Source organism: Leptodactylus fuscus, chromosome 1, assembly GCF_031893055.1.
Source record: "Leptodactylus fuscus isolate aLepFus1 chromosome 1, aLepFus1.hap2, whole genome shotgun sequence".
In the NCBI taxonomy this organism is placed as follows: domain Eukaryota; kingdom Metazoa; phylum Chordata; class Amphibia; order Anura; family Leptodactylidae; genus Leptodactylus; species Leptodactylus fuscus.
The window spans coordinates 155,272,456-155,298,448 of NC_134265.1; the positions used below are offsets into that span (position 1 = coordinate 155,272,456).

The window sequence follows — 25,993 nt, forward strand, 5'->3', positions numbered from 1 at the left end:
TTTCTGGAAGATTACTTTGCCCAAAATTCAGTTTTGTTATCATATTTTTTTTCTTATATACTGTAGAATCATTGAGCCCTACATCCTGCTTATTTACATTGTATACCACATTTTTTTATAGGTTCCTCTCTTTGTTCTAGCTTGCTAACAATGCCATGTGTTTAACTTCCTGCAATGACATGATTTCTGGTAGTGCAGGTGCTTGCATAGTTCTATAAATCTACAATTCGTCATTACTTCTTCTAGGGGGGTGTTGCCTAATTTTTTCTGTCTTCTTGTATTGTTGTTTTTTTTTTTTTTTTACATCCTACTCACTTGTCCACTTTGATTAAAAATACAACTACCATAATGACGAAAAGCTAAAAGTATACTCAATAATACACTGTGTACCAATAAGTATTTGGACACCCATGGAAATGAAGATACAGTATCTGCGGTCGTGATGTACGTCACGCCTTCTGCTGTTAAATAGGAAACAGCATTGGCATTAGTCGCATTCAAGATGCCACGAAGTGCAGAGTTGTCCAATTTTGAGAAAGGGGTAATTGTTGGGTACCACAGAAATGGTCGATCTTTAAGGGACATAGCAAGTGAACTGAATTACTCAAAATCTACAGTGGCCTATTATGAAGTGATTACGAAGTGAAAGGTGAACAGTGATTGTCGGAATGTTCCCCCAGTCCCTGAACCCAAATCCATCTTTCCCAAATTTTTCAGACTCGGGGAACCCCTGGAAAAAAATGTTCTGAAGTGGCCCCCAGACACCTAAAAATGGTCCAATGTGGCCCCCAGACACCTATTAATTCAATATCCCCTAATGACCTCCAGGCAAATGGTAGTGCCCTCCCAATGGTCGCCATCAAGAAAACAGTAATATCCCCCAGTGACCCCCACACCATTGTGATATATAATAATAAAAAAAAACACCCATCCTTATTACCCTGAGAACTCTGCTGCTTTCGTCCACAGCTCGATGCATTGGGTCTTCCCCCATCATCGCTAGGAGGTATCTCAACTACATCAGCATCTATGAATGGCAGTGTAGTTGAGAGACATGCTTCTATTTCCCCTCTGGATTGCTGGAGGTGTCATGGGCATTCAAAATCAGCTGTCACACAACCCCTTTTCTCATAAATGTGAATAAGCCTTAAGATAGTCCCTTTAGGCTGGAGCTATACAGTGGTTTTTGCACACAGTCAGCTTTTTAGCAGTATATAATACTGCTGGTGCCAGAGGACCAGTGGCGTAACTAAGGGGTAGCACCAGGGTACCGGGGTATAATAATTGGAGGTCCAGGTGAGGTAAGGTAACATAAAAAAAACTGTTACTTACCTCTCTGGGCAGGTTCGGGCCTTCTTCTGTGACTCTCCCTGATGTCACATGACCGAGGCCTGCGTCTCGGGTCACGTGACGTCCTGGACATCATTGAAGATGGCCGACACCACCAAGGACAGCAGCAGAGCTGGGGATAGCTAAGTAACATTGTTTTTTATGTTGGTATCCCCCTTCGGTCTCCGATTATTATACTCTGGGGTCTGAAAAGACTCCAAAGTATAATAATTGTTCGTGAGTGTCCACAGTGGGGCATAATAGTGTGTGTAGGGGCCACTATGGGGCATAATACTGTGTGTATGGATCACTATGGGCATAATACTGTGTGGAGTGGCCACCATGGGACATAATAGTGTGCGCAGGGGCCACTATGGGGCATAATAGAGAACACAGGAATGCAGGGGAGAGGGGGGTTGTTGGTCAGGGTCTTCGGAGGGTGTCGGTCAGGGGGGTGGGGGCCATGTCAAAAGTTCACCATGGGGCCCCGCCGTTCCTAGTTATGCCACTGCAGAGGACGTGAAAGTACTGTATTATACCCATCTTGTACTGGATGTCTGTATCTGCCAGTTGCCCACTTTTGTCAAACTCTTTTGTCATACTTGGCAAACATACTGTAAACTAAACTGCTAGAATGGTTTATTTTAAAGCCACCAAAAAAACAAAACAATCATGAAAACTGGACTGCTAAAAAACAATAATTGGTTAAAAAAGGAAGCTGAAATGTACCACTTCCATAGTATACACCTATACTTTAAATAGTAGCAGGAGGACAATATTTATGTCTACAGCAACTTTGGAGCAGACTTCTGTATAATGTTTACTTGTGCAGTATAAATGTAGCTAAGCCTTCTGGAAATTGCTAACTTTGTGCTTTCAAGGCAGTATTTTTACTTAGTAAATAGCAAGTACACACCCAGGAAGACAGGAAAGCAAAGATAAATCTTTTGTGGTTACCGTAGTACATTGCAGGAATATACTGTATATTTAAAACCACTTCAGAATTTGATGTAAACCTGTGACCAGTTCTGTGGGTCCTAGCAGCTACCTGTCACTTTGCACTGGAAGTGCTGGTGTAGTGTTTTGATGTATATTTCTAATCTATGTGAACAGGGACCTAACTACCAGTAGTGGATGTAGCGCAGGTTATCAACTACTGCCATAAGATATTTCTATACATGTACTATGAGTGTCAGACTGTCGCCAAAGTGAAATTTTTCTTCATTAGTAGTTTGTTGCCTAGCTCTTGCCTGATTCTTACCTTACTTTTATCTCTGTGAGCCAGGATATTTAGACCCCAGGCAGCAGAAAGATGCTGCAAGATGACTAGTGAATGGGGCTTCTAAAGTGTGATTGAGAAGATGGGGCCCAGGAAGAAAGGATACTGGTTGGTCTGATTCTGCACTTACATGTCATCTCATCCACCCTGTGCGTCTACAGTATATAAACATGATCTGGATAGCTTCTTAAATAATCTATACAATATATTATAGTGAAGCATAACCTGGTTGAGATTCTCTGTGGTTAGTATTTATATAAGTGTAGTGTCATGGTGAGCTGGGGGCCCACCTGGCACCTGTCATACAGTTATTAGATAGAAATTGGAGAAAGATCTGAGACAGATAGATGTGGGATAGATAAATAGATTTTACCTTCCAACTCTCTTGGATTCAAAGAACAGTCCTGGATTTCAGGTGCTGCCCCAGTTGGTAGGAGGTATGTCCAGGTATCAATAATATAATAGATAATGATAGATAGATAGATAGATAGATAGATATGATAGAAAGATAGATAGAAAGATAGATAGATAGATAGATAGATAGATAGATAGATAGATAGATAGATATGGGATAAAGATAGATAGATAGATAGATAGATAGATATGATAGATAGATAGATAAGATAGATAGATATGATAGATAGATAGATTAGATAGATATGATAGATAAGATAGATAAGATAGATATGATAGATAGATATGATAGAAAGATAGATATGGGATAATGATAGATAGATATGGGATAATGATAGATAGATAGATAGATAGATAGATAGATAGATAGATAGATAGATAGGATAGAAAGATAGATAGATATGGGATAATGATAGATAGAGATAGATAGATAGATAGATAGATAGATAGATAGATAGATAGATAGATAGCTATGGGATAGGTAAGTAGCTAATGGATACATAAGATAGATATGAGCTATTTGGACAGCTAGAGATCCATAATGTCATAAGAATATACACAACACAGAGAACAGCAGACAGAAGTTATATTCCTGAAGTCACAATGAAAAGCAGAAGCCATTGTAAATCACGTGATAAGATAGAAGGCTCTGGTTAACACTTTCTTTGCCAATAGGTGTAACAACCTGTAGGCTGAGTGCTACACCCACAGAATGGAGTGCAATGAGGCCAGCAGATACGGCAGCTTCCCATTGTACATAGCAGAACCCCGTGCACAGTCTGTATGAAGCAGCCGTGTGCGGATATGTGTAATATCGCTGCTCCTCACACTCGGAAATAAGTTCTGGCCGTCTGTGAATGGCGCTCATCCTGTTGACAGCCGTGGGCGCACAATGAAGTGACAGCAGCGGCAGGCTGGAGCTGATAGTGGCAGCTGACCGTCCTGATAGCTGTCTGTCTCCCTCCCCCAGCACCGGGCAGGGTGGCAGCGAGCGGAATACGGAAGTGTGGAGTGACAGCTCGCAGGGAATGAAGAAACACGCCGCGCCAATAGTGCGACAATTACTGGACGGATAGCATGGCGTCGCTGTCCAGCGCAGAACGGAGAGCCTTCGCTAACAAGCTCAACAGGTCAGTACATTGTATACAGTCAGTACATTGTTATACGGTCAGTACATTGCTATACGGTCAGTCCATTGCTATACGGTCAGTACATTGCTATACGGTCAGTCCATTGTTATACGGTTCTTATGCAGTCCACATGCCGAAGTTGAGGAATAGTTGTGAGGTGTTGCAGCTTGTACACACATGTACTCCATACATCACTGTGCGTCTATAGCTGCCGGCAAGGTTTTTCTGACTAGTCCAGAGTCGCATCGCACAGCTGTAGCTACTGCAGTGTATGCCACATCTGTACACAGGGGCCATGTCCTGGGATCACTGCTTCCACTTCATGTATGAGGCAGAGAAGGTTCACTACTTATTTCTGCCATCATTCTCCATTAGACCTTCATTGTAAGCCAGCCAGAGATACACAAGTTGTCAGGAGGGCAGATGTAGCTCATAGGATTGTCCCATCATGGCTACATGGCTACATGTCCTACCGTATTACTGCATAGGGAAGAAATATGGGGGATCATTGGCTGTATAAAGCAACCCCCATCTCAGACACGTGGCCAAGATCACTGCAAACAAAAGAAAGAAATCTTCTGATCTGCCATCCATGGTAACATTCTTTCCATGATCAATTGTAGCCGGATTATTGACAGATAAATCTACACGGTTTAATGCACATTTACGGCTATTACGTGTACAATTTTGGCTACATTTCAATAGGAATGAATCAGTGGTAATATTGATCACTGAATAAAATGACTGGTTCATCCAGAGGTTATATGAATATAACAAGACTGTCAGGACTATAGAAATGCCAGAACTAGTGTGGAAATTGTGCATTCAGATGGTAAGAGTCTGTTCACATGGATAGTAGATCTCACATATATTCACAAGAGGATCAGCCACTATGCTGAAGACCAAAATAACCAGGAAATGACTATAAGAATATTAAAGAAATTCAATGAAGGGAACAAGTCTACATGTTTCTAATACTTGTATATGACAGTGACAGTAAATGTTTAGGATATGACTTTGTACGCCTTCTACTTAAGACATTTACGGCAAACAACATAAAAACGATTTTACCATTTTGGTGTGTTTCTCAATTTTCCTCTGAGGTAATGCGTTGTGGTAAAAAAACACAAGAAGATTGTGAAAGTTCTTATATGTTGTAATACCCACATTTACTTCTACACTGTATTTCCTGGCGTTACTTTTCAGATATCATGTCTGACTTTTTCTTATACTGTAGTTTTAGTTTAATTCGTCATTCGAGCTTTTGCTACATTACGGGTAGATCTGGAATTGATGTGGGTGGCAGGTGCGAAATCCACTGTTAATCTGCAGCAAAATCTTCATGTCACACATGCAGATTTTGCAAAATGATTTAATTTCCAGGACTCTAATATATTAAAAATGTGTATTTAACATTGTATCATTATGTTTGCTTGGTACTCCTATCTTAGGTAGGGTTCACACTACCGGTGATGTCCGCACAGAAGGTGTCCGTTTAAAAAAAACAAAAAAAAAAAAAAAACGACTCCTATCATAATGGACACAAATGGACAGTAACTGATGGCTATCAGTTACTGTCCGTTGTCCTTAGACCTCAAAGTTAAAAAAAAACGGACATGGTTGTAAACGGACTCCTAAGGACACAAACGGACACTAAAGCACAACAGATAAAATCCCATTGAAATTAATGGAAATTGTAACACACACAGCTAGTGTCCGTTGCTAAAATCTTGAACGGACAGTAGCTATGGACACTGCTATCAGACACCAATGGTAGTGTGAACGCCCCCATAGGCCGGGGCCCCACATTGCGAAAACGCTGCGTTTTACAGTACCTGCAAAGTGGATGGGATTCTGGCTAATAAATATCTGCAGTAGAAAAATATCTGCAGTAGAAAAGACTCGTTTTAAAAAAAACATTGCATTTTTGAAATTGCAGCATGTCAATTATACCTGTGGAAACACTGGTGTTTCCCGTATAGGTATAGTAGTCTTGTGAAAAATGGTACGGAAAAAAACTTGATACATTTCTTCCGTTTTTTGTTTTTTTTCTTTTCTTTGCTGCGGCTCGCTATTAGATATGTTTGTTATACTCACAGGATATCTCATAAATGTCTGATAGGAGATGTGGGCCCAACCTCTAGACATCCGCCTACCATAAATGTCTAAGATGAAGCTATCCATTTGACAGAACTATGACTTCCAACACTGTACTATACACAAGGCAGGGCTGGAAGCAGATAAGGCTGAGTTCAGACAGAGTATTTTGGATTGGAATTTGACGCAGAGGCCGTCTCAGGTTCGGGGGGGGGGGGGGGGGTTCGCGCGACTGGATGCTGTGCAATGCACCGTCATCCAGTCGCGGCACTTCGGTCCGGATTAGGCCCAAATGAATGGGCCTAGTCGGGAGTGTCTTCAGGCGGATTTGCAAGTCACAATGCGCCTGAAGAATGAGCATGTCCATTATTTTTTCTTGGAGCCTAAACAATCGGCTCCCAGAAAAAAGAAACGACCGGCTCCCGTTGAATTCAATGGGAGCCATCTTTTCGGTCAGGATTTTGAGGCGGATACGGTCTCAAAATCCTGACCAAAATAACCCGTGTGAACTCAGCCTAACAGTAGTCAGTCCCTGTATAGTAGCCGCTACTGCAGTTCTGCTTCTATTGATGGCAGTGGGCGCTGAGCTGCAGTACAAGCGGCCATACACTATAAAGGGTATGAATCCAACTACTACTTATGTATAGTATGGGCATTGGAAGAGGCCCCCTACATTTGATTGGCGCACAAGTTGACCGTCGGTTATTCACCAATTAGGTATTTATGGCCTTTCCAAAGGATAGACGTTAAAATCCTACAACCCAGACAACCCCTTTAAAACTAAATACATTTACATCTTGTCCGTAAGTGTTGGCACCCCTGAAATTTTTACGGAAAATTAAGTATTTCTGCCAGAAAAAGATTGCAACTACATGTTTTGTTATACACATGTTAATTTCCTTTGTGTATATTGCAACAACACAAAAAAACTGAGAAAAAAGCCAAAAATTATATAATTAAATGGGCTGCACAAAATTACTGGCAACCTCAGCTTAAAGGGGTTGTCCAGGATAAAATCAGAATTCACCCCTAAACTAAACCCCCTGCCTAATTTCTAACTCACTTTTATTAAAAAAAAAAAAAAAAAATCTATAATTGCCCATATATCTGGGGCAATCATGTGACCACCCCAAGGACACTTTCTCATAATCTGGTGAAGTTCCGTTTCACTGCTTCCAAAATGGAACAACATCAGTACTCCCCTGCCCCCCTCAACCCCATCAATACTTACGTGTTTTCCTGTCCGGGAACGGCTTCCCCCCTCTTCCTTTCTGCAAGCACGTTGTTGCAGTCTGCAGGTGCCTGCAACACGTGCACATCTCTACTGCGCAGGCGTCACAGAAACTTCCGGTCTGTGCATACACTAGTGGCCAAAATTGTGGACACGTTTGTGAATTGAGATATTTCTATGGTTTTGCTATGTCTTTAATGTTTTTTAGTCTATGCTTGTTTACTGTTATGTTTACTGTGTGGAGGGTTATAAACTTTAAAGATATCGGAAGAATTTCTTGAGTTTCGTGTCTTTTTGGACAGGTATGTGAATTTCTTCATTTTAGCCATACATTAATGATTAGATATTGCTAAATATTTAGTTTGTTATGCTGTTTTAAATAAAGTTTTATATCCATATTGATTAATTGTTACAACAGCTGAGCTCCCAGCGTGTTCTTGACGTCTAAAATTCAATGAAAACAATGCACCGTGTCCACAATTTTGGGCACTAGTGTAGGATAGGAGAATGGAAGGAAAGCGTCTCCAGCCTGTGCACAGTGAAGGAGAATGGAGTAGCCATTTCCCAGAGAGGAAGATAGGTACGTATGATGCGATGAGGGGCTGAGTTAGTGAGTTAGTTAGTAGTGGATTGTGTGGCTTATATAGGGAGACGGGGGGGGGGGGGGAGGAGTGAGAGAGGAGGTAGTGTGGAAGATACACAGGAAGCCACACCTGGTAAACAAATGCAGAGAATGCCAGGAGCTCCCACAGACACCCAGAAATCACCATGGGTGTACTTATAAATCCATTACTAGCACTAACCGAACTTTTTTTTTTAAAAAAAGATTTTTTTGCCCAGATATTTGGTTTCTTTCAATAACTGAAATCAGTTGCTTCCTATAACCATCAACAAGCTTCTTACACCTCTCAACTGAAATTTTAGACCACTCTTCTTTTGCAAACTGCTTCAGGTGTCTCATATTTGAAGGTGCCTTCTCCCAAGAGATATTTTAAGATGTCTCCGCGGGTGTTTAATGGGATTTATATCCAGACTCATTACTGACCACTTCAGAATTCTCCAGGGCTTTCCCATCCATTTCTGGGTGCTTTTTGAAGTATGTTTGGGGTCATTGTCATTGCGACGGTAAATCCTTTGGTGATCTTCAGATTTCATGATGTCTTGTACATAGTCAAGGCCCCCAGTACAACCTCAAGACATCTTTGAACCTCCACCATATTTGTCTGTTGGCACTGTTCTTTTCTTTGTAGGCCTCATTCTATTTTTGGTAAACAGTAGAATGATGTGCTTTATTAAAAAGCTCTATCTTGGTCTCATCTATCCACAGGACATTTTCCCAGAAGGATTTTGGCTAAGGGTCTATGGGGTCCGTGTGCTTTTATTGCACTTGCATTTGTATTTGGTATTCCGTTCGGGGGAAGGGTGGGGGGGTCCCCATGCGGACTCCCCCAGACGGAATCCAAACGCTGATGTGAACGAGGCCTTACTCGCATACATTTTGGCAAACTACATTCTAGATTTTTTATGTCTGTGTGTCAACAGTGGGCAGTGGCGTAACTAGGAATGGCAGGGCCTTGTGGTGAACTTTTGACATGCCCCCCCCCCCTTCCTGACCACTCTATTATGCCCCATAGTGGCCCCTGCACACAGTATTATGTCCCACAGCGGCCCCTGCACACAGTATTATGTCCCACAGCGGCCCCTTTATACAGTATTATTCCCCATTACCACTGCCAGCATAGGTAAGCAAATAGGGCCCGTTACTGGCTGGAGTAACTCCCGGAATAAAGACCTGAGCGGCTCCCATTGATTTCAATGGGAGCTGTCTTTTTGGTCAGGATTTTGAGGCGGATATGGCCTCAAAATTCTGACCAAAAAACTCTGTGTAAACTTACCCTTAGACAGCTCTCTTCTCCTGTTTCTTTCTTCCATGCTTAGTGTAGCACACACAGTCACACAACGCAAAGATTGAGTCAATTTCTCTCCGTTTCAGGTGTGATTTTTATATTGCCCACACACACATGTGACTTGTCACAGATGAGTATGAATGAGCATTACATGCTTGAAACAAAGTTATATTCCTACAATTTTGAAAAGGTGTAAACAATTTTGTCCAGCCCATTTTTGAAGTTTAGTGTGAAATTATATTCAACTAGCTGGTACCCGCGACTTCGTCTGCGGTGATTGTAGAAGTGGGTATATACAGGCGGGGGTAAGGTTTTCGTACTGTGTATATGGTATGGGATATGAAATGTAAGTTTGTATCTTGTTTTTGCTGTAATTCTGAGAATACGTGAGACTTTTGTGTTGAAGCTAATTTGTATTTGAGCTGCTATACGGTGTTGTGAGAAACTTTACATAGTGACTTTGGGACAGAAGTATTTGAAGTTAACCCTTTCCCGCCGATGGCATTTTTTGATTTTCGTTTTTGACTCCCCTCCTTCTAAACCCCATAACTTTTTTATTTCTCCGCTCCCAGAGCCATATGAGGTCTTAATTTTTCCTGGGACAAATTTTTCTTCATGATGCCACCATTATTTATTCTATATAAAGTACTGGGAAGCAGGGAAAAAATTCAGAATGGGGTGGATTTGAAGAAAAAATGCATTTCTGCGACTTTCTTACGGGCTTTGGTTTTACGGCGTTCACTGTGCAAGCAAAATGACATGTCCCTTGTATTCTGTGCTTCGTTACGATTCCGGGGATACCAAATTTATATGGTTTTATTTACATTTTGACCCCTTAAAAAAAATCCAAAACTGTGTTAAAAAATTATTTGTTGAAAAGTCGCCATATTCCAACAGCCGTAACTTTTTTATACTTGCGTGTACGGGGATGTATAGGGCGTCTTTTTTTGCGGGAACGGGTGTACTTAGTAGTTCTACCATTTTTGGGAAATGTTATTGCTTTGATCACTTTTTATTCAAATTTTTAGCAGAATCAAAACAGTGAAAAAATGGCAGTTTGGCACTTTTGACCATTTTTCCCGCTACGGCGTTTACTGAACAGGAAAAATATTTGTATAACTTTGTATAGCGGGCGATTTAGGACGCGCGGATACCTAACATGTATGTATTTCACAGTTTTTAACTACTTTTATATGTGTTCTAGGGAAAGGGGGGTGATTTGAATTTTTAATCCTTTTTATTTATTTTTTTTATATTTTTTTTTACTTTTTTTAAACTTTTTTTTTTGCATTTATTAGACCGCCTAGGGGTATTGACATGGGTGGGCGGTGTCGCGGATTGTCAGAGTGGAGGGGGCAAACATGGCTGCTTCGGAGCGTTAAAGAGCGCCTCCTAGAGAATCGTTAAGGTGAGGGGCAAAGTGGTAAAGTATATGTATATGAGATTGTGTGGGGTTAGGGGCTAGGCTGTAGAGGGCAATATAAATTTTGTGGCTTGCTATGGTCCAAAGTGTGTGAGATTGCAGAGATGGTGGTGTGAGTTTGGGTTTTGTGGGGGTCCTGGCACAAACGTATGTGCGCTATTGTGACGAAAAGTAGCCTATTGTTTAATCGAGTGTAATAACTATGTTTGGGGAAAATTTCAGCCAAATCGGTGGAGCGGTTTTTGCGTGATTGACCGCCAAACATCCGAACATCCAAAGGGTCCTGGGAAAAACGCATGTGCGCTATTGTGACGAAAAGTAGCCTATTGCGCAATCGAGTGTAGGGACTATGTTTGTGGAAAATTTCAGCCAAATCGGTGGAGCGGTTTTTGCGTGATTGACCGCCAAACATCCGAACATCCAAAGGGTCCTGGGAAAAACGTATGTGCGCTATTGTGACGAAAAGTAGCCTATTGCGCAATCGAGTGTAGGGACTATGTTTGTGGAAAATTTCAGCCAAATCGGGGTCCAAAGTGTGTGAGATTGCAGAGATAGTGGTGTGAGTTTGGGTTTTGTGGGGGTCCTGGGAAAAACGTATGTGCGCTATTGTGACAAAAAGTAGCCTATTGTTTAATCGGGTGTATTAACTATGTTTGTGGAAAATTTCAGCCAAATCGGTGGAGCGGTTTTTCCGTGATTGAGGAACAAACATCCGAACATGCAAACATCCAAACACACAAACCCACATTCCCCCTACGCCAAACAGCAGCACAAGATGGGGTATTCCTGCCCATGTGTGCTGTTAGGACAGGTGGAACTTTTAATTAGCTAACAGTTTTTCCCCCTATAAGAGGCCAGAGCGACCTCCTCCCCCCTGTGTTTTTTTCTGTCCTGTGCGACTGGACAGGTGGAGGAGGCTGTGGCCTCCTCTATGGTTTAGAATAAGGTGTCTTAGATCCTTTCTTCTCTTTCCCTTCTTTCTGAGTGAAAGATCTAGGTTTATACTGCAGTCTTTTGTCTTACCTGCCTTGTGCAGGTTACTGACTTTTTCAGCTGCAGTTCATTTACTGCCCTGCAGTAAGGTAAGCCGTGTCCTCTTTCAGCTTTCCCTCTGTGTTCACTGCAGAGACTAAAAGCACTAATTTCTATTTGCTATGGGCACTCTGTCAACTTCACAATATCGAAGTCGATTCACCGCCATTATGGTAAGATCCAACCAAATTTTTGTATTTCTTGCGGTTTTTCAATGTGCATTTAATTCCTAAGCGGGGACTATATGCTGTGAACCTAAAAGAAGGGTTCATATACCTATGTACTATCATTACTTATTAGGTGCATATTTGCTTATTGCTCACTTGATGGTGGATGCTCTAAGGCAATTTGTTGTAAGGTTATGCATGTCTGCACTGCTGTCAGTACGGGGTCCTCCAGCTAGGAGCTGTTGTCATCTCCTGGGTGAAGGAGTACATGCAGATTTCTGGTAAGGTTCCCTCTCCCAGTTTTCATAAGAGGTCTTACTTAGAAATAGAAGCCCTAGTGGCTCAAGCTGTAGGGTTACAGACTTGTATGCCTGAATCCACAGTATCCTGGGTTCAATCCCAGTTGCACTTTGCATTTGTGGGTACTATTCCGTTATCGGGCCAGCAGCAGCGCATTTCAGCACCAGCTTTCGGGACAGCAGTTCAGTTCAGCAGCGGGAATTACAATGACATCCGAGGACTGCTGGCCCGATGCTTGTGCCCAGTAGCCAGTACATCAATGACCCCCCCTCCATCTCCTCCTCCTTCCAGTGCTGCCCCCCAGCTCTCCTTACATCTACCCCGTACCCTCTCCCCGCCACATGACTAAGCCGATGCTGGCCCGATGATAGAGGCCGTGCTTGTGTGTAGTAGGCAGTACATCGATCGATGCCCTCATCCTCCTCTTCCTTCCAGTGCTGCCCCCCAGCTCTTCTTACATCTGCCCCGTACCCTCTCCCTGTAATAGGCCTCACCGTAAATCTTGAGCAATGAATGCTACTAGATAGCCGCCGGACGCTGCAGAAAGTTTGTCCCTCCGGCTCGCTGTAGCTCACCGTTCCTATAGTCGGCGTGTTTCTTGTCAGGGCCTGGATTGAGCCCCGGTGTCTTTCCTTTCGGTCTCGGTACTAGCGCTGAGGTGAGGCCTAGTCGTGTGGCGGGGAGAGGGTACGGGGAAGATGTAAGGAGAGCTGGGGGGCAGCACTGGCAGGAGGAGAAGGATGGGGGAGGGGGGTCATCGATGTACTGGTTACTGGGCACAAGCATCGGGCCAGCAGTCCTCGGATGTCATTGTAATTCCCGCTGCTGAACTGCTGTCCCGAAAGCTGCTGCTGAACTGCGCTGCTGCTGGCCCGATAACGGAATAGTACCCATTTGTGATATAAAAAAAAAAAAAAAAAAAAAAAAAAGTTAATAAGGTACTTGTGGTTCTCATGGTCCATTCACATGGAGAAAGTCTCTAAACTTCATGCTGGACTCTGTCTGCTTGAAAATCTCCCTCCTCTAGGTGGGAAAAGATCATATCAGCAGTGCATTATTTATAGGTAATACAGCGGGTTTCCATCCTAACTGCCAAAGGTTACTGGATCTTATGTCAGGGTCTGCAGTTGCAGTCCCTTGGGCCATATAGCGCATGCGGCCTGCAGAAGGTAAGTCTGAGGCCTGGAATCACAACCCGTGGGGCCTGGAGGGGCTTCATTTTAAGGGCTGGATGTCCATGTCCAGATAGTCTGGACCCTGTTGACCACAGAGACAGCCCTCTCCGGTAGAGAGCGCATCTACAGGAGATTCCCATACGGGCAATGAGGAATTGGATGGAGGAGGCTGTGTCATCCAGCTGACAAAAAACTCAGCAGTCTGGGTCAAGCCAATTTAGTTATTCCTCAAAATTTGTCTTTCATCCAGGTGGTGTTCCATCTTAAGGACGGGATGTCCATGGTCCAGCTAGCGCTGGACCCTGTTGACTATAAACGCCCCTCTCTCACTAGTGGGGCGAATCTAGAGAAAAGTTCCATAGGAATAAAGTGGAATTGGATGAAGAGTTCATGGTCCAGTTTACCTGGACCCTGTTGCCCACTGATGCATCCCTCTCTGGTGGAGAGTGTCCACGGTCCAGCTAAGGCTGGAACCTGTTGACTACCTATGTCTCCCTCTCTGGTGGAGAGCACATCCAGATAAGCGTTCCATAGGAGGAACATGAAATTGAATGTAGAGTCCACGGTCCAATTTACCTGGACCCTGTTGCCCACTGATGCATCCCTCTCTGGTGGAGAGTGTCCACGGTCCAGCTAAGGCCGGACCCTGTTGACTACCTATGTCTCCCTCTCTGGTGGAGAGCACATCTAGAGAAGCATTCCATAGGAGGAACATGAAATTGAATGTAGAGTCCACGGTCCAGTTTACCTGGACCCTGTTGACCACTGATGCATCCCTCTCTGGTGGAGAGTGGCCATGGTCCATCTAACGCCAGACCCTGTTGACTACCTATGCCTCCCTCTCTGAGGAGAGCACATCTAGATCGGCTGGGTAGGCTATTTGGTCTCATCATATGTCCGCCTGATCACGGCTTATCCAAGATCCATCGGTCCTTCAACTTGTTCAAGCCAGACAAATACGTAAGGACCCTCCCTCTCCAGGGCATCAAGCAACTTTATCTAGACAGCTCTCCCATTCGGCAAATCCTTGGCCCCCCACACCTTCACAAAGGTAGTGGCCCCGGTCGTAGCCGCCCTGCGCCTCCAAGGGATCTTATTGTCCCATAACTAGACGAATGGCTCCTAAAAGCCCGGTCAAAGGAGGTGCTTGCCACACAGTTGGAATCCACTGTGGCTTTCCTAAATGAGCTGGGCTGGCTAATAAACTGGCAGAAGTCGGTAGTGGTTCCATCTACCCCGATTCAATTTCTGGGTTTATCTTGGATTCTCTCAGCATGATGATCTCCCTGCCTCCTCCTTGGAAGGAGAAGATTGGTCAAGCGGCTCATCACCTATCCACAACCCGGAAGGTTACTATCAGGACCGCCATGAAGGTCCTAGGTCTCATGTCCGCAGCCATCAAGGCAGTTCTGTGGGCCCTATGGCACATGCGCCCCTTACAGTGCGAGATCCTGAGAGTCGGGAACCACAGTCCTTCGGGGCTACAGAAGCCTATCCAGTTATCCATCAGAACCCGTCGATCACTGGCTTGGTGGTCCCAGCTCAGAGACGGGAAATCCACGGTCCAGACATCCTGGACCCTGTTGACCACAGATGCCTCCCTCACAAGATGGGGAGTGCTTCTGGGGGAGACCCCAGTACATGGGACCTGGAACCAGCTTAGAGAAGGCTCATTTGTCCAACTGGCGAGAGCTCACTGCGGTGCACCGTGTGCTTCTAATGTTTGCACCCCACCTGCAAGGGAAAGCTGTGAGAGTGAAACAGACAACTTAACAGCAGTCCGATATATCAGCAAACAAGGGGGGAACCAGATCCCCCTCGCTTCTGCAGGTGACAAATCTAATATTCTCCTGGTGGAGAGGAATCTTTCACAACTATCAGCGGTTCATATTCAAGGTGGGCTGAACATCCTTGCGGATCAGCTAAGCAGAGGCCTGGTGATGACAGGCGAATGGTCCCTAAATCCGGACATCTTTCATCATCTCACTGAGATGTGGGGTCTCCCCGAGGTGGACCTGATGGCCACCCAGTACAACGCCAAAGTGACAAGGTTTTGCTCCCTCTACCGGGAAGACAATCCTTTGACAATCCTGTCAATACCTTGGAGGTTCAAACTGGCATACGTTTTTCCTCCTATTCTGATGATTCCGAAGGTATTGGCGAAACTCAGGCAGGACCAGACTTCGGCAATAGTGATCATGCCGTTCTGGCCAAAAAAGGGCATGGTTTACCCACCTCATCCTAATGAGTCAAGGGACCTACTGGAGGCTTCCACAAGTCCAAAACCTGGTAATTCTGAACTGACAGCTCTGCCAGGACCTGGACAGGTTCAACCTCATGGCCTGGAGGTTGACCGCATCGTATACGGAGATAGACGATTATCCCAGGCCGTTCTAAGAACGTTGGCCCATTCAAGAGCGGATTCAACTAACAGGAGTTACCAAAGGATCTCGGATAGGCAGCTTAATAACTCTGCTATCGAATCGGTCTTGGAGTTCCTACAGAGTGACCTGGATAAGGGGCTAACTCCAGCTACCCTGAAGGTTCATGTTTCAGCACTTTCCGCTCTTCTAGGGACCTGGTTATAACAAGATCCTCTATTAAAGTAATTCCTTAAAGGGGCCTCTAGGCTCCGCCCTCAGATGCGGCCCCCTGTCCCGCAATGGGACTTGGCTGCGGTTCTTCAGGGGCTTTGTTCTCCCCCGTTTGAACTCTTAACAGAAGTGGACTGGAGATATCTCTCCTACAAGGTAACCTTCTTGTTGGCAATTACCTCTGCCAAAAGGATTGGAGAATTACAAGCTTTGGCTGCCTCGGAGCCATTCATTACCTTTTTCCCTGATAGGGTTCAACTTGGGTTCATCCAGGGATTTTGTCCTAGGGTCGCATATATCTGCGCATATATTTGGATTGTACAGCTTCCTTTCGAAGAACCTGCTCATCAATACCTACGGCCGTAACAAAGGTGTTAAAGCCACCCTGTCAAGATTGATCAGGGAGGCCATCGCTTGCTCTCTTCGCGCTCAAGACCTACCAGTACCGGAATTGGACCAACTTCCCGGTCAGAGAGACGCTCGCTCTCCTTAGAGCAGATATGTTCCGCTGCTTCCTGGAGTTTTCATCTGATGTTCGCCAGACACTGCAGATTGGACTGGCGCAGCTCAGAGGCCACAGCCTTCGGACATTCTGTCTTGGCATCTGCTTGCCAAGATCTCCCACCCTAGTTGGGATTTTACTTGCTAGATCCCCATCTTGTGCTGCTGTTTGGCGTAGGGGGAATGGAAGATTATAAAGATAATCTGTTTTCCCTTAGCCCAAACAGCAGCACAAGGCTCCCTCCCATTGTTTATGGTAATGTTTGTATTGTTATATTGCCTTTTATACTTTTTGACTAACACAGGGGGGAGGAGGTCGCTCTGGCCTCTTATAGGAGGAAAAACTGTTAGCTAATTAAAAGTTCCACCTGTCCTAACAGCACACAGGGGCAGGAATACCCCATCTTGTGCTGCTGTTTGGGCTAAGGGAAAACAGATTATCTTTATAATCTTCCAAACTCACAAACTTTCACATTTATAATATTAATAGGATTTACCACTTTTTCTCTGCTTTTTTTTTGGGTTGTACCAATTGACACAAAATAAATAAACGTGTATAATAAATCATGTAATTGCAATACTTTTCTAGGAGAAATAATTTATTTTCTTGAAAATTTTCAGGTTAGCCACAGTTAAAGGGTACGTGAATTTTCATAAAAAGTTTTTTTAGGCAGAAAGCATCAACATTTTTAATTAAAGTTCATTACTAGAGATGAGCGAACAGTGTTCTATCGAACACATGTTCGATCGGATATCAGGGTGTTCGCCATGTTCGAATCGAATCGAACACCACGTGGTAAAGTGCGCCAAAATTCGATTCCCCTCCCACCTTCCCTGGCGCCTTTTTTGCACCAATAACAGCGCAGGGGAGGTGGGACAGGAACTACGACACCGGGGGCATTGAAAAAAATTGGAAAAAGTCATTGGCTGCCGAAATCAGGTGACCTCCATTTTAGACGAATAGTGGATTTCAAATCCGGGTCATATGAGAATGTGAACTTTGTGACTATGAGACAGGGATAGCTGTACAGGCAGGGATAGCTAGGGATAACCTTTATTTAGGGGGGAATGTTATTAAAAATAACTTTTTGGGGCTCTATCGGGTGTGTAATTGTGATTTTTGTGAGATAAACTTTTTCCCATAGGGATGCATTGGCCAGCGCTGATTGGCCGAATTCCGTACTCTGGCCAATCAGTGCTGGCCAATGCATTCTATTAGCTTGATGAAGCAGAGTGTGCACAAGGGTTCAAGCGCACCCTCGGCTCTGATGTAGGAGAGCCGAGGGTGCACTTGAACCCTTGTGCACCCTCAGCTCTGCTACATCAGAGCCGAGGGTGCGCTTGAACCCTTGTGCACACTCTGCTTCATCAAGCTAATAGAATGCATTGGCCAGCGCTGATTGGCCAATGTATTCTATTAGCCTGATGAAGTAGAGCTGAATGTGTGTGCTAAGCACACACATTCAGCTCTACTTCATCGGGCTAATAGAATGCATTGGCCAGCGCTGATTGGCCAGAGTACGGAACTCGACCAATCAGCGCTGGCTCTGCTGGAGGAGGCGGAGTCTAAGATCGCTCCACACCAGTCTCCATTCAGGTCCGACCTTAGACTCCGCCTCCTCCGGCAGAGCCAGCGCTGATTGGCCGAAGGCTGGCCAATGCATTCCTATGCGAATGCAGACTTAGCAGTGCTGAGTCAGTTTTGCTCAACTACACATCTGATGCACACTCGGCACTGCTACATCAGATGTAGCAATCTGATGTAGCAGAGCCGAGGGTGCACTAGAACCCCTGTGCAAACTCAGTTCACGCTAATAGAATGCATTGGCCAGCGCTGATTGGCCAATGCATTCTATTAGCCCGATGAAGTAGAGCTGAATGTGTGTGCTAAGCACACACATTCAGCACTGCTTCATCACGCCAATACAATGCATTAGCCAGTGCTGATTGGCCAGAGTACGGAATTCGGCCAATCAGCGCTGGCTCTGCTGGAGGAGGCGGAGTCTAATGTCGGACCTGAATGGAGACTGGTGTGGAGCGATCTTAGACTCCGCCTCCTCCAGCAGAGCCAGCGCTGATTGGTCGAGTTCCGTACTCTGGCCAATCAGCGCTGGCCAATGCATTCTATTAGCCCGATGAAGTAGAGCTGAATGTGTGTGCTTAGCACACACATTCAGCTCTACTTCATCAGGCTAATAGAATACATTGGCCAATCAGCGCTGGCCAATGCATTCTATTAGCTTGATGAAGCAGAGTGTGCACAAGGGTTCAAGCGCACCCTCGGCTCTGATGTAGCAGAGCTGAGGGTGCACAAGGGTTCAAGTGCACCCTCGGCTCTCCTACATCAGAGCCGAGGGTGCGCTTAAAACCCTTGTGCAGCCTCAGCTCTGCTACATCAGAGCCGAGGGTGCGCTTGAACCCTTGTGCACACTCTGCTTCATCAAGCTAATAGAATGCATTGGCCAGCGCTGATTGGCCGAATTCCGTACTCTGGCCAATCAGCGCTGGCTCTGCTGGAGGAGGCGGAGTCTAAGATCGCTCCACACCAGTCTCCATTCAGGTCCGACCTTAGACTCCGCCTCCTCCAGCAGAGCCAGCGCTGATTGGCCGAATTCCGTACTCTGGCCAATCAGCACTGGCTAATGCATTGTATTGGCGTGATGAAGCAGTGCTGAATGTGTGTGCTTAGCACACACATTCAGCTCTACTTCATCGGGCTAATAGAATGCATTGGCCAATCAGCGCTGGCCAATGCATTCTATTAGCGTGAACTGAGTTTGCACAGGGGTTCTAGTGCACCCTCGGCTCTGCTACATCAGATTGCTACATCTGATGTAGCAGTGCCGAGTGTGCATCAGATGTGTAGTTGAGCAAAACTGACTCAGCACTGCTAAGTCTGCATTCGCATAGGAATGCATTGGCCAGCCTTCGGCCAATCAGCGCTGGCTCTGCCGGAGGAGGCGGAGTCTAAGGTCGGACCTGAATGGAGACTGGTGTGGAGCGATCTTAGACTCCGCCTCCTCCAGCAGAGCCAGCGCTGATTGGCCGAATTCCGTACTCTGGCCAATCAGCACTGGCTAATGCATTGTATTGGCGTGATGAAGCAGTGCTGAATGTGTGTGCTTAGCACACACATTCAGCTCTACTTCATCGGGCTAATAGAATGCATTGGCCAGCGCTGATTGGCCAGAGTACGGAATTCGGCCAATCAGCACTGGCTAATGCATTGTATTGGCGTGATGAAGCAGTGCTGAATGAGTGTGCTTAGCACACACATTCAGCTCTACTTCATCGGGCTAATAGAATGCATTGGCCAATCAGCGCTGGCCAATGCATTCTATTAGCGTGAACTGAGTTTGCACAGGGGTTCTAGTGCACCCTCGGCTCTGCTACATCAGATTGCTACATCTGATGTAGCAGTGCCGAGTGTGCATCAGATGTGTAGTTGAGCAAAACTGACTCAGCACTGCTAAGTCTGCATTCGCATAGGAATGCATTGGCCAGCCTTCGGCCAATCAGCGCTGGCTCTGCCGGAGGAGGCGGAGTCTAAGGTCGGACCTGAATGGAGACTGGTGTGGAGCTATCTTAGACTCCGCCTCCTCCAGCAGAGCCAGCGCTGATTGGTCGAGTTCCGTACTCTGGCCAATCAGCACTGGCCAATGCATTTCTATGGGGAAAAGTTAGCTTGCGAAAATCGCAAACTGACAGGGATTTCCATGAAATAAAGTGACTTTTATGCCCCCAGACATGCTTCCCCTGCTGTCCCAGTGTCATTCCAGGGTGTTGGTATCATTTCCTGGGGTGTCATAGTGGACTTGGTGACCCTCCAGACACGAATTTGGGTTTCCCCCTTAACGAGTTTATGTTCCCCATAGACTATAATGGGGTTCGAAACCCATTCGAACACTCGAACAGTGAGCGGCTGTTCGAATCGAATTTCGAACCTCGAACATTTAGTGTTCGCTCATCTCTATTCATTACATTTTGGTCCAGAATCACATGCTCTATTAAATGAGACTAAGTGATCAGGAAAGTTAGTTTAAGTTTCAGGTGGTTATCCCACTGTGTTCTCTACCCTGTCTTCCAAGCCTAAGGCTAAGGCCCCACGTTGCGGAAACACAGTTTTTTTTGTTGTTGCAGATTTTGCTGCATTTTTATGAGCAAAAACCAATAATGGCTGTAATAGGAATGGGAAATGTATAGGAAGCTCTTATACTTCTCCCATTTGCTCAATCCACTCCTGGGTTTGGCTCAAAAAACGCAGCAAAATCTTCAAGAAAAAAAGGTGCATTTCCGCAACGTGGGGCTTCAGCCTAAATGTCCATTTACATAACATTTTTTTATATTCCAGATCTTTCTCTGCATTGTACCTTCCATTATGAAGCCACAATACAGATGTGAACGTAACCATACCCAGACTAATAATAATATTACAATGACAGTAGTCAAAATGGGATGCTCTTTCCTGACCTTTCTATCCGTGTATACTGAACATCTGCCTGCTGATCCTGATCCATCAGATTTTCATAGGCCTTTTTCAGCATATTCTCCTGTTTTAGTTAATGTTTACCTGTGAATGTTCATTTGTACTGTAAACACCACAATGTAAATGTATTCAAAGTGCCATCAATGTGAATCATATGAGGGCTTCTTCCAGCACTGATTTACTATTACCTACTGCATAAGATGCAGTAAACTAATGGTCTAAAACATAACTTTTATATACATATTAAAATACAATCAATCTAATACCAACAATGAGAGAATATGAACACCATAGAAATATGTCAAACAGTACACTTAAAGAGGACCTTTCAATTCCTTGGGCACATGCAGTGTAATACACTTTTCTGTGCCCCCGCTGAAGAGCTATCGGTGCCATTACTGTAGCTCTTCAGTGTAAGAAGGGCGTTTCTGACAGTCTGTGAGGAATACCCCTCCTGACAGTAGCATCTATTGCGCTGTACTGTGAGAGGGAGTTTTCCTTACCGCCCAGCCATGACGCTGAGCCGTGAGGAACGCCTCTCCTACTCCTGATAGTACTCGTCCATAGACGAGGACTGGGTGGCGTTCCTCTCCATTCAGCGTCATCGCTGGATCTAAGACTAAATTAAAAATTGTAAAGTTAAATCTAAGGGCTCGTTCACATCTGCGCCCGGTCTCCGTTCTGCAGGTTTCCGTTTCCTGCACAAAACAGAGTCAGGAGACGGAAACCTGCAGGACTCTTTCATACCCATTCATTTGAATGGGTTTGAAAGATGTCCGGCTGTGAGCGGCAGTGAGCATTTTATGCTCTCCGCCGCGAAACTGTTTTTTTTAATGCAGTACTCTGTGTCCGGTTTAAAAAAACTGGTTTCGCGGCAGAGAGCATAAAACGCTCACCACCGCTCACGGCCGGACCCGCTCTGACAGGTTTCTGTCTTCTGGCATGCAGAAGACAGAAACCACAGAACGGAGACCCAAACGCTAGTGTGAACCTAGTGTAAGTCTGAGTTGAAGATACTAATCTTTGATGTAAGTATTGCCACTTTTTTGTTGTTTTCAAATACATTTTTATTGAAATTTCAAAAAGAAAACATGAATAAAAAGTTCAATGAAAAAACAGGCAGAGCAAAACAAAGTACATGTCAATACAGCCAGTGAATCAAACGTGTAAGTAGAGACGTATCGTATGACGCCTCAATAACAGCATAAATTACATAATAACAAAGGGGGATAGGAAGGAAGGGACCAACCAATAAAAAAACGTGAGATGTGTAATGATACAGTAAAAATAGACACTTTACTATGGAGAGAGTGTGAGTGGTTGTGTGACATGAGTTCAGAGGATCATAGTGATTTTATTAGGGGTAAGGAAGTGGGTTATGAGACAGCCAAGAGGACCATTGGGAATTAAAAGAATCAAGTTTCCTTCGCTGACAAGCAATCAGATGCTCTTGAATACAATTAGAAGAGATAACAGATATGAGTTCTGCAATGGATGAAATAGTAGAGGACTTCCAATGGCAAGCTATGAGTAACTGGGCTGCATGGAGAAAGCGACAGGTAAGTCCCTAAAGGGATGAGAGATCTCATAGATCCCGAGTAATAGGAGAGCGAAGGGGGCGCTGCTCCAATCCGATACACCAAAGCATCTCGTGAAGTCAGACTCCCACTTCAAGAGAGGAGGGTCAATTGATAGTCATCAGCTGCTAAGGCAATTGGGCTTTGTAGGAAATCTAGAATGGCTGGGATAGAGGAGGTGATAGCAGATTTAGTTAACAGAAAGTCTCTGATTTGGATATAGTTGAAAGCCTCCCGCAAAGGAAGTAGAGCAAAGGATAAAATTGAATTATATTGAAATAAGTCAGAAATGCAAAGCGTTACTCCATCTATCCATGTTGTTAAAGAGGTATTGGGAATGTGATGCAACAAAGCCTAAATTGAAATGGCCATGTATACCCTGCGTAGAGAAGAGTGATGGGAGAAGCACCCCACACATGAGGCTACATGAGAGATCTGAACCGATGGGGATACTATTGGTGAAGACAGAGCTGAGTCAGGAGGATATAGCAAAAGAGCTCTCATGTTGGGGGTGAAGGGTTACACGAGCCTCCAGTACTGGTCAGGGTTTATCATGGGAGTAATTCCACCAGTGTTTCAAATGATATAGATTGAAAACTAAATGGCAATGGTAAAGGTTAGGAAGGCCCATACCACCATGACAAGGAAGCCTTGTCATTGTAGAGAAAGATACGTGGTTTCATCTGTTTCCAAAATTAGACATTAGCAGAGATAATGTATTAGATATGTCCTTGATGTACTGTATGCTGGGACATCCACATTTTACAGCAAATTGTGTTAAAGTGCAAAAAGTGAAAAAAAAAATATTGACTTGCTCTTTTGCAGAAGTGCATATCATTGGCCAGCAGTGCTGTTCTATTTCTGCCACTCTACGTTGCAGCTGATCAGCTGTCAAGAGTGCAGTGTTGCAGTTTATATACTGCAAGTATTTATTTCTTTATGTAGATTGTGAGCCGCATATAGGGCTCACAATGTACATTTTTTTTCCTATCAGTATGTTATCCAATGTCATCCATTTGATAATGCGCAAGTATATTATCCTTGGGGGAATGTGCCTTAAATAATCAGGGGTATGTGGTGATTGGTGTGTAAAGATGCAGGATGCTCGCTGACCCTTGGTTCACATCTCCGTTTGGTAATTAGTTCAGGGAGTCCGCATGGGGACCTCCCGAACGGACTACCGAACGCATTGACAAATGGTGTGCAGTGAAAGCACATGGACCCCATACACTATAATGGGGTCCGTGTGCTTGCCACGAGACCTCCACACGAGTAATGCGGACAAGAAAGTAGATTGTGAAGTAATTTCCTGGCTACATGTTCCCTGCGGAGATCTCGCGGCAAGCACACAGACCCCATTATAGTCTATGGGGATCCGTGTTCTTTTACTGCACATCGCTTGCAAATGCGTTCGGTAGTCCATTCGGGGGGTTCCCCATGCGGATTACCCTGAATGGATTATCAATGCAGATGTGAACAAGGCCTGAGGGTCATGCAGTGTGAGCAGGAAGCTGACAGCCGGGGTTCCCGCTGGAGGGGCACATCTGTAATGCGACTGTTGCATGCTATTGTATAATTCGTTTCAGACTGGATTGTATCACACGTGCAGTTTTAAGTAACATTTGCATTGTGACTTTATTAGTATATTTCTTGACTAATAGTAAAATAGTAATAATAATCTGGGTTCTTTATGTGCATGTTTTGACCTATGTAAAATCGACGAAGATATTTGAGAATCAATAAATATCTAAATAGCTTGAATTGACGCTTCCTTGAAACATGAATCTTCTGTTAGAAAATAGTTCTATTATGTTCAGTTCATGTCTGCCTGTAAGTTATTTCCTATTGACTTAGTTACATAGTTGTCATGACAGCACAGGCACAGACACGAGTGTAAAAGCTTCACACCCTCTGACCACATTAGCAGAGTTATATTTCACATGATAGATTTAGGAAGAAATTAGCTTTACGTGTTCCTTATAATATCATACTAGCTGCATTGGTGTAAACCAACTTATTTTACCATCAAGCATCTATTGTGGTTGTGTGCTTTAGTGTATTAACTACCGTATTTTACGGACTATAAGGCGCACTGGACTATAAGCCGCATTGCCCATGAGCGCCTTATAGTCCGTCTCGGCTCATATATAAGGCGCACCGGACTATAAGCCGCAGTCCGGTGCGCATTATATGTTATTGAAAGCGGCGGCAGGCAGACTTTGCCAGCGGCCGCTTAACTCCCCGCGTGCCAGCCGCTTCTATTGGAAGCGCTCGGCAGGCGAGGAGGGGCTCTATCAGCATGTTAGATTAAACTACCCCCCCCCCCCCCCCCCCCGTTTTAAAATAAAAGCCTGAAACAGAATGTGAAACTTACCGAGCGGTGCAGGGTGGGCGGGCATTCAGGCCTCCTCTTCCTCCGATGTTCCGTCCTCCTCCGGCGCTCGCAAGCTGATAATGGCCAGGGCACATGCGCAGTAGGAAGCATTATGATATTGCGCATGCACCCCGGCCATTATCAGCGAGCGCCGGAGGAGAAGGACGGAACATCGGAGGAAGAGGAGGCCTGAATGCCCGCCCTGCACCGCTGGGTAAGTTTCACGTTCTGTTTCAGGCCGGCGTGACAGCAGGGCTGCCGGACACTTCCCATTCATTTCTATGGGAGCCGGCATGCGAGCGATCCCCATAGAAATGAATGGACTGCTTTTTTCCATTCATTTCTATAGGGAGCGCTCGCATGCCGGCTCCCATAGAAATGAATAGGAAGTGTCCGGCAGCCCTGCTGTAACACCGGCGTGTACGGCTGTGATACACGCCGGCGTTCCATAGTGTGAATGCACCCTTACGGTGCCTTTTATGTATGTATGGAAGCGGCACGCAGTCTTTGCCGCCGCTTCCATCCATATATAAGCCGCACCGGACTATAAGCCGCACTTACGATTTCTGAGGAAATCGTAGGTTTTTATGTGCGCCTTATAGTCCGGAAAATACGGTAGCATTGCCTAGAACTCCAGCTAGTTAAGAGGTAGTTTTTAGTTCTTAAGCAGGGTTCACACTAGCGTCGGTGTCTGACAGCTAGTGTCCGATGCTAATGTCCGCAGAAGATTTTAGCATCAGACACTAGCTGCGTCCGTTACAATTTGCATGATTTTAAATCGGACGTCATGTAGTGTCCTTTAGTGTCCGTGGTTGTCAAGTGTCCATTTACAAAGATGTCCGATTTTTCAAGCGGACAGCTAAATCCTAAATCCTACATGTAGGATTTAGCTGTCTGCTTGAAAAATCGGACATCTTTGTAAACGGACACTTAAAGGGGTATTCCCACCTCACATACTCATCAGTCTTTACTGCTGT

At 44.9% G+C, this 25,993-nt stretch overlaps 1 protein-coding gene across 1 annotated transcript in view; it reads left to right on the forward strand.

Annotated features, from left to right (window-relative positions):
- Positions 1-3,707: 3,707 nt before the first annotated feature.
- DOCK8 (dedicator of cytokinesis 8) overlaps positions 3,708-25,993 on the forward strand; it is a 152,873-nt gene continuing 130,587 nt past the window's right edge. Inside the window, exon 1 of the mRNA XM_075278396.1 lies at positions 3,708-4,152. Within this exon, the coding sequence (XP_075134497.1) occupies positions 4,100-4,152 (53 nt within the window). The 5' untranslated portion in view covers positions 3,708-4,099. The remainder of the gene's footprint in view (positions 4,153-25,993) is intronic.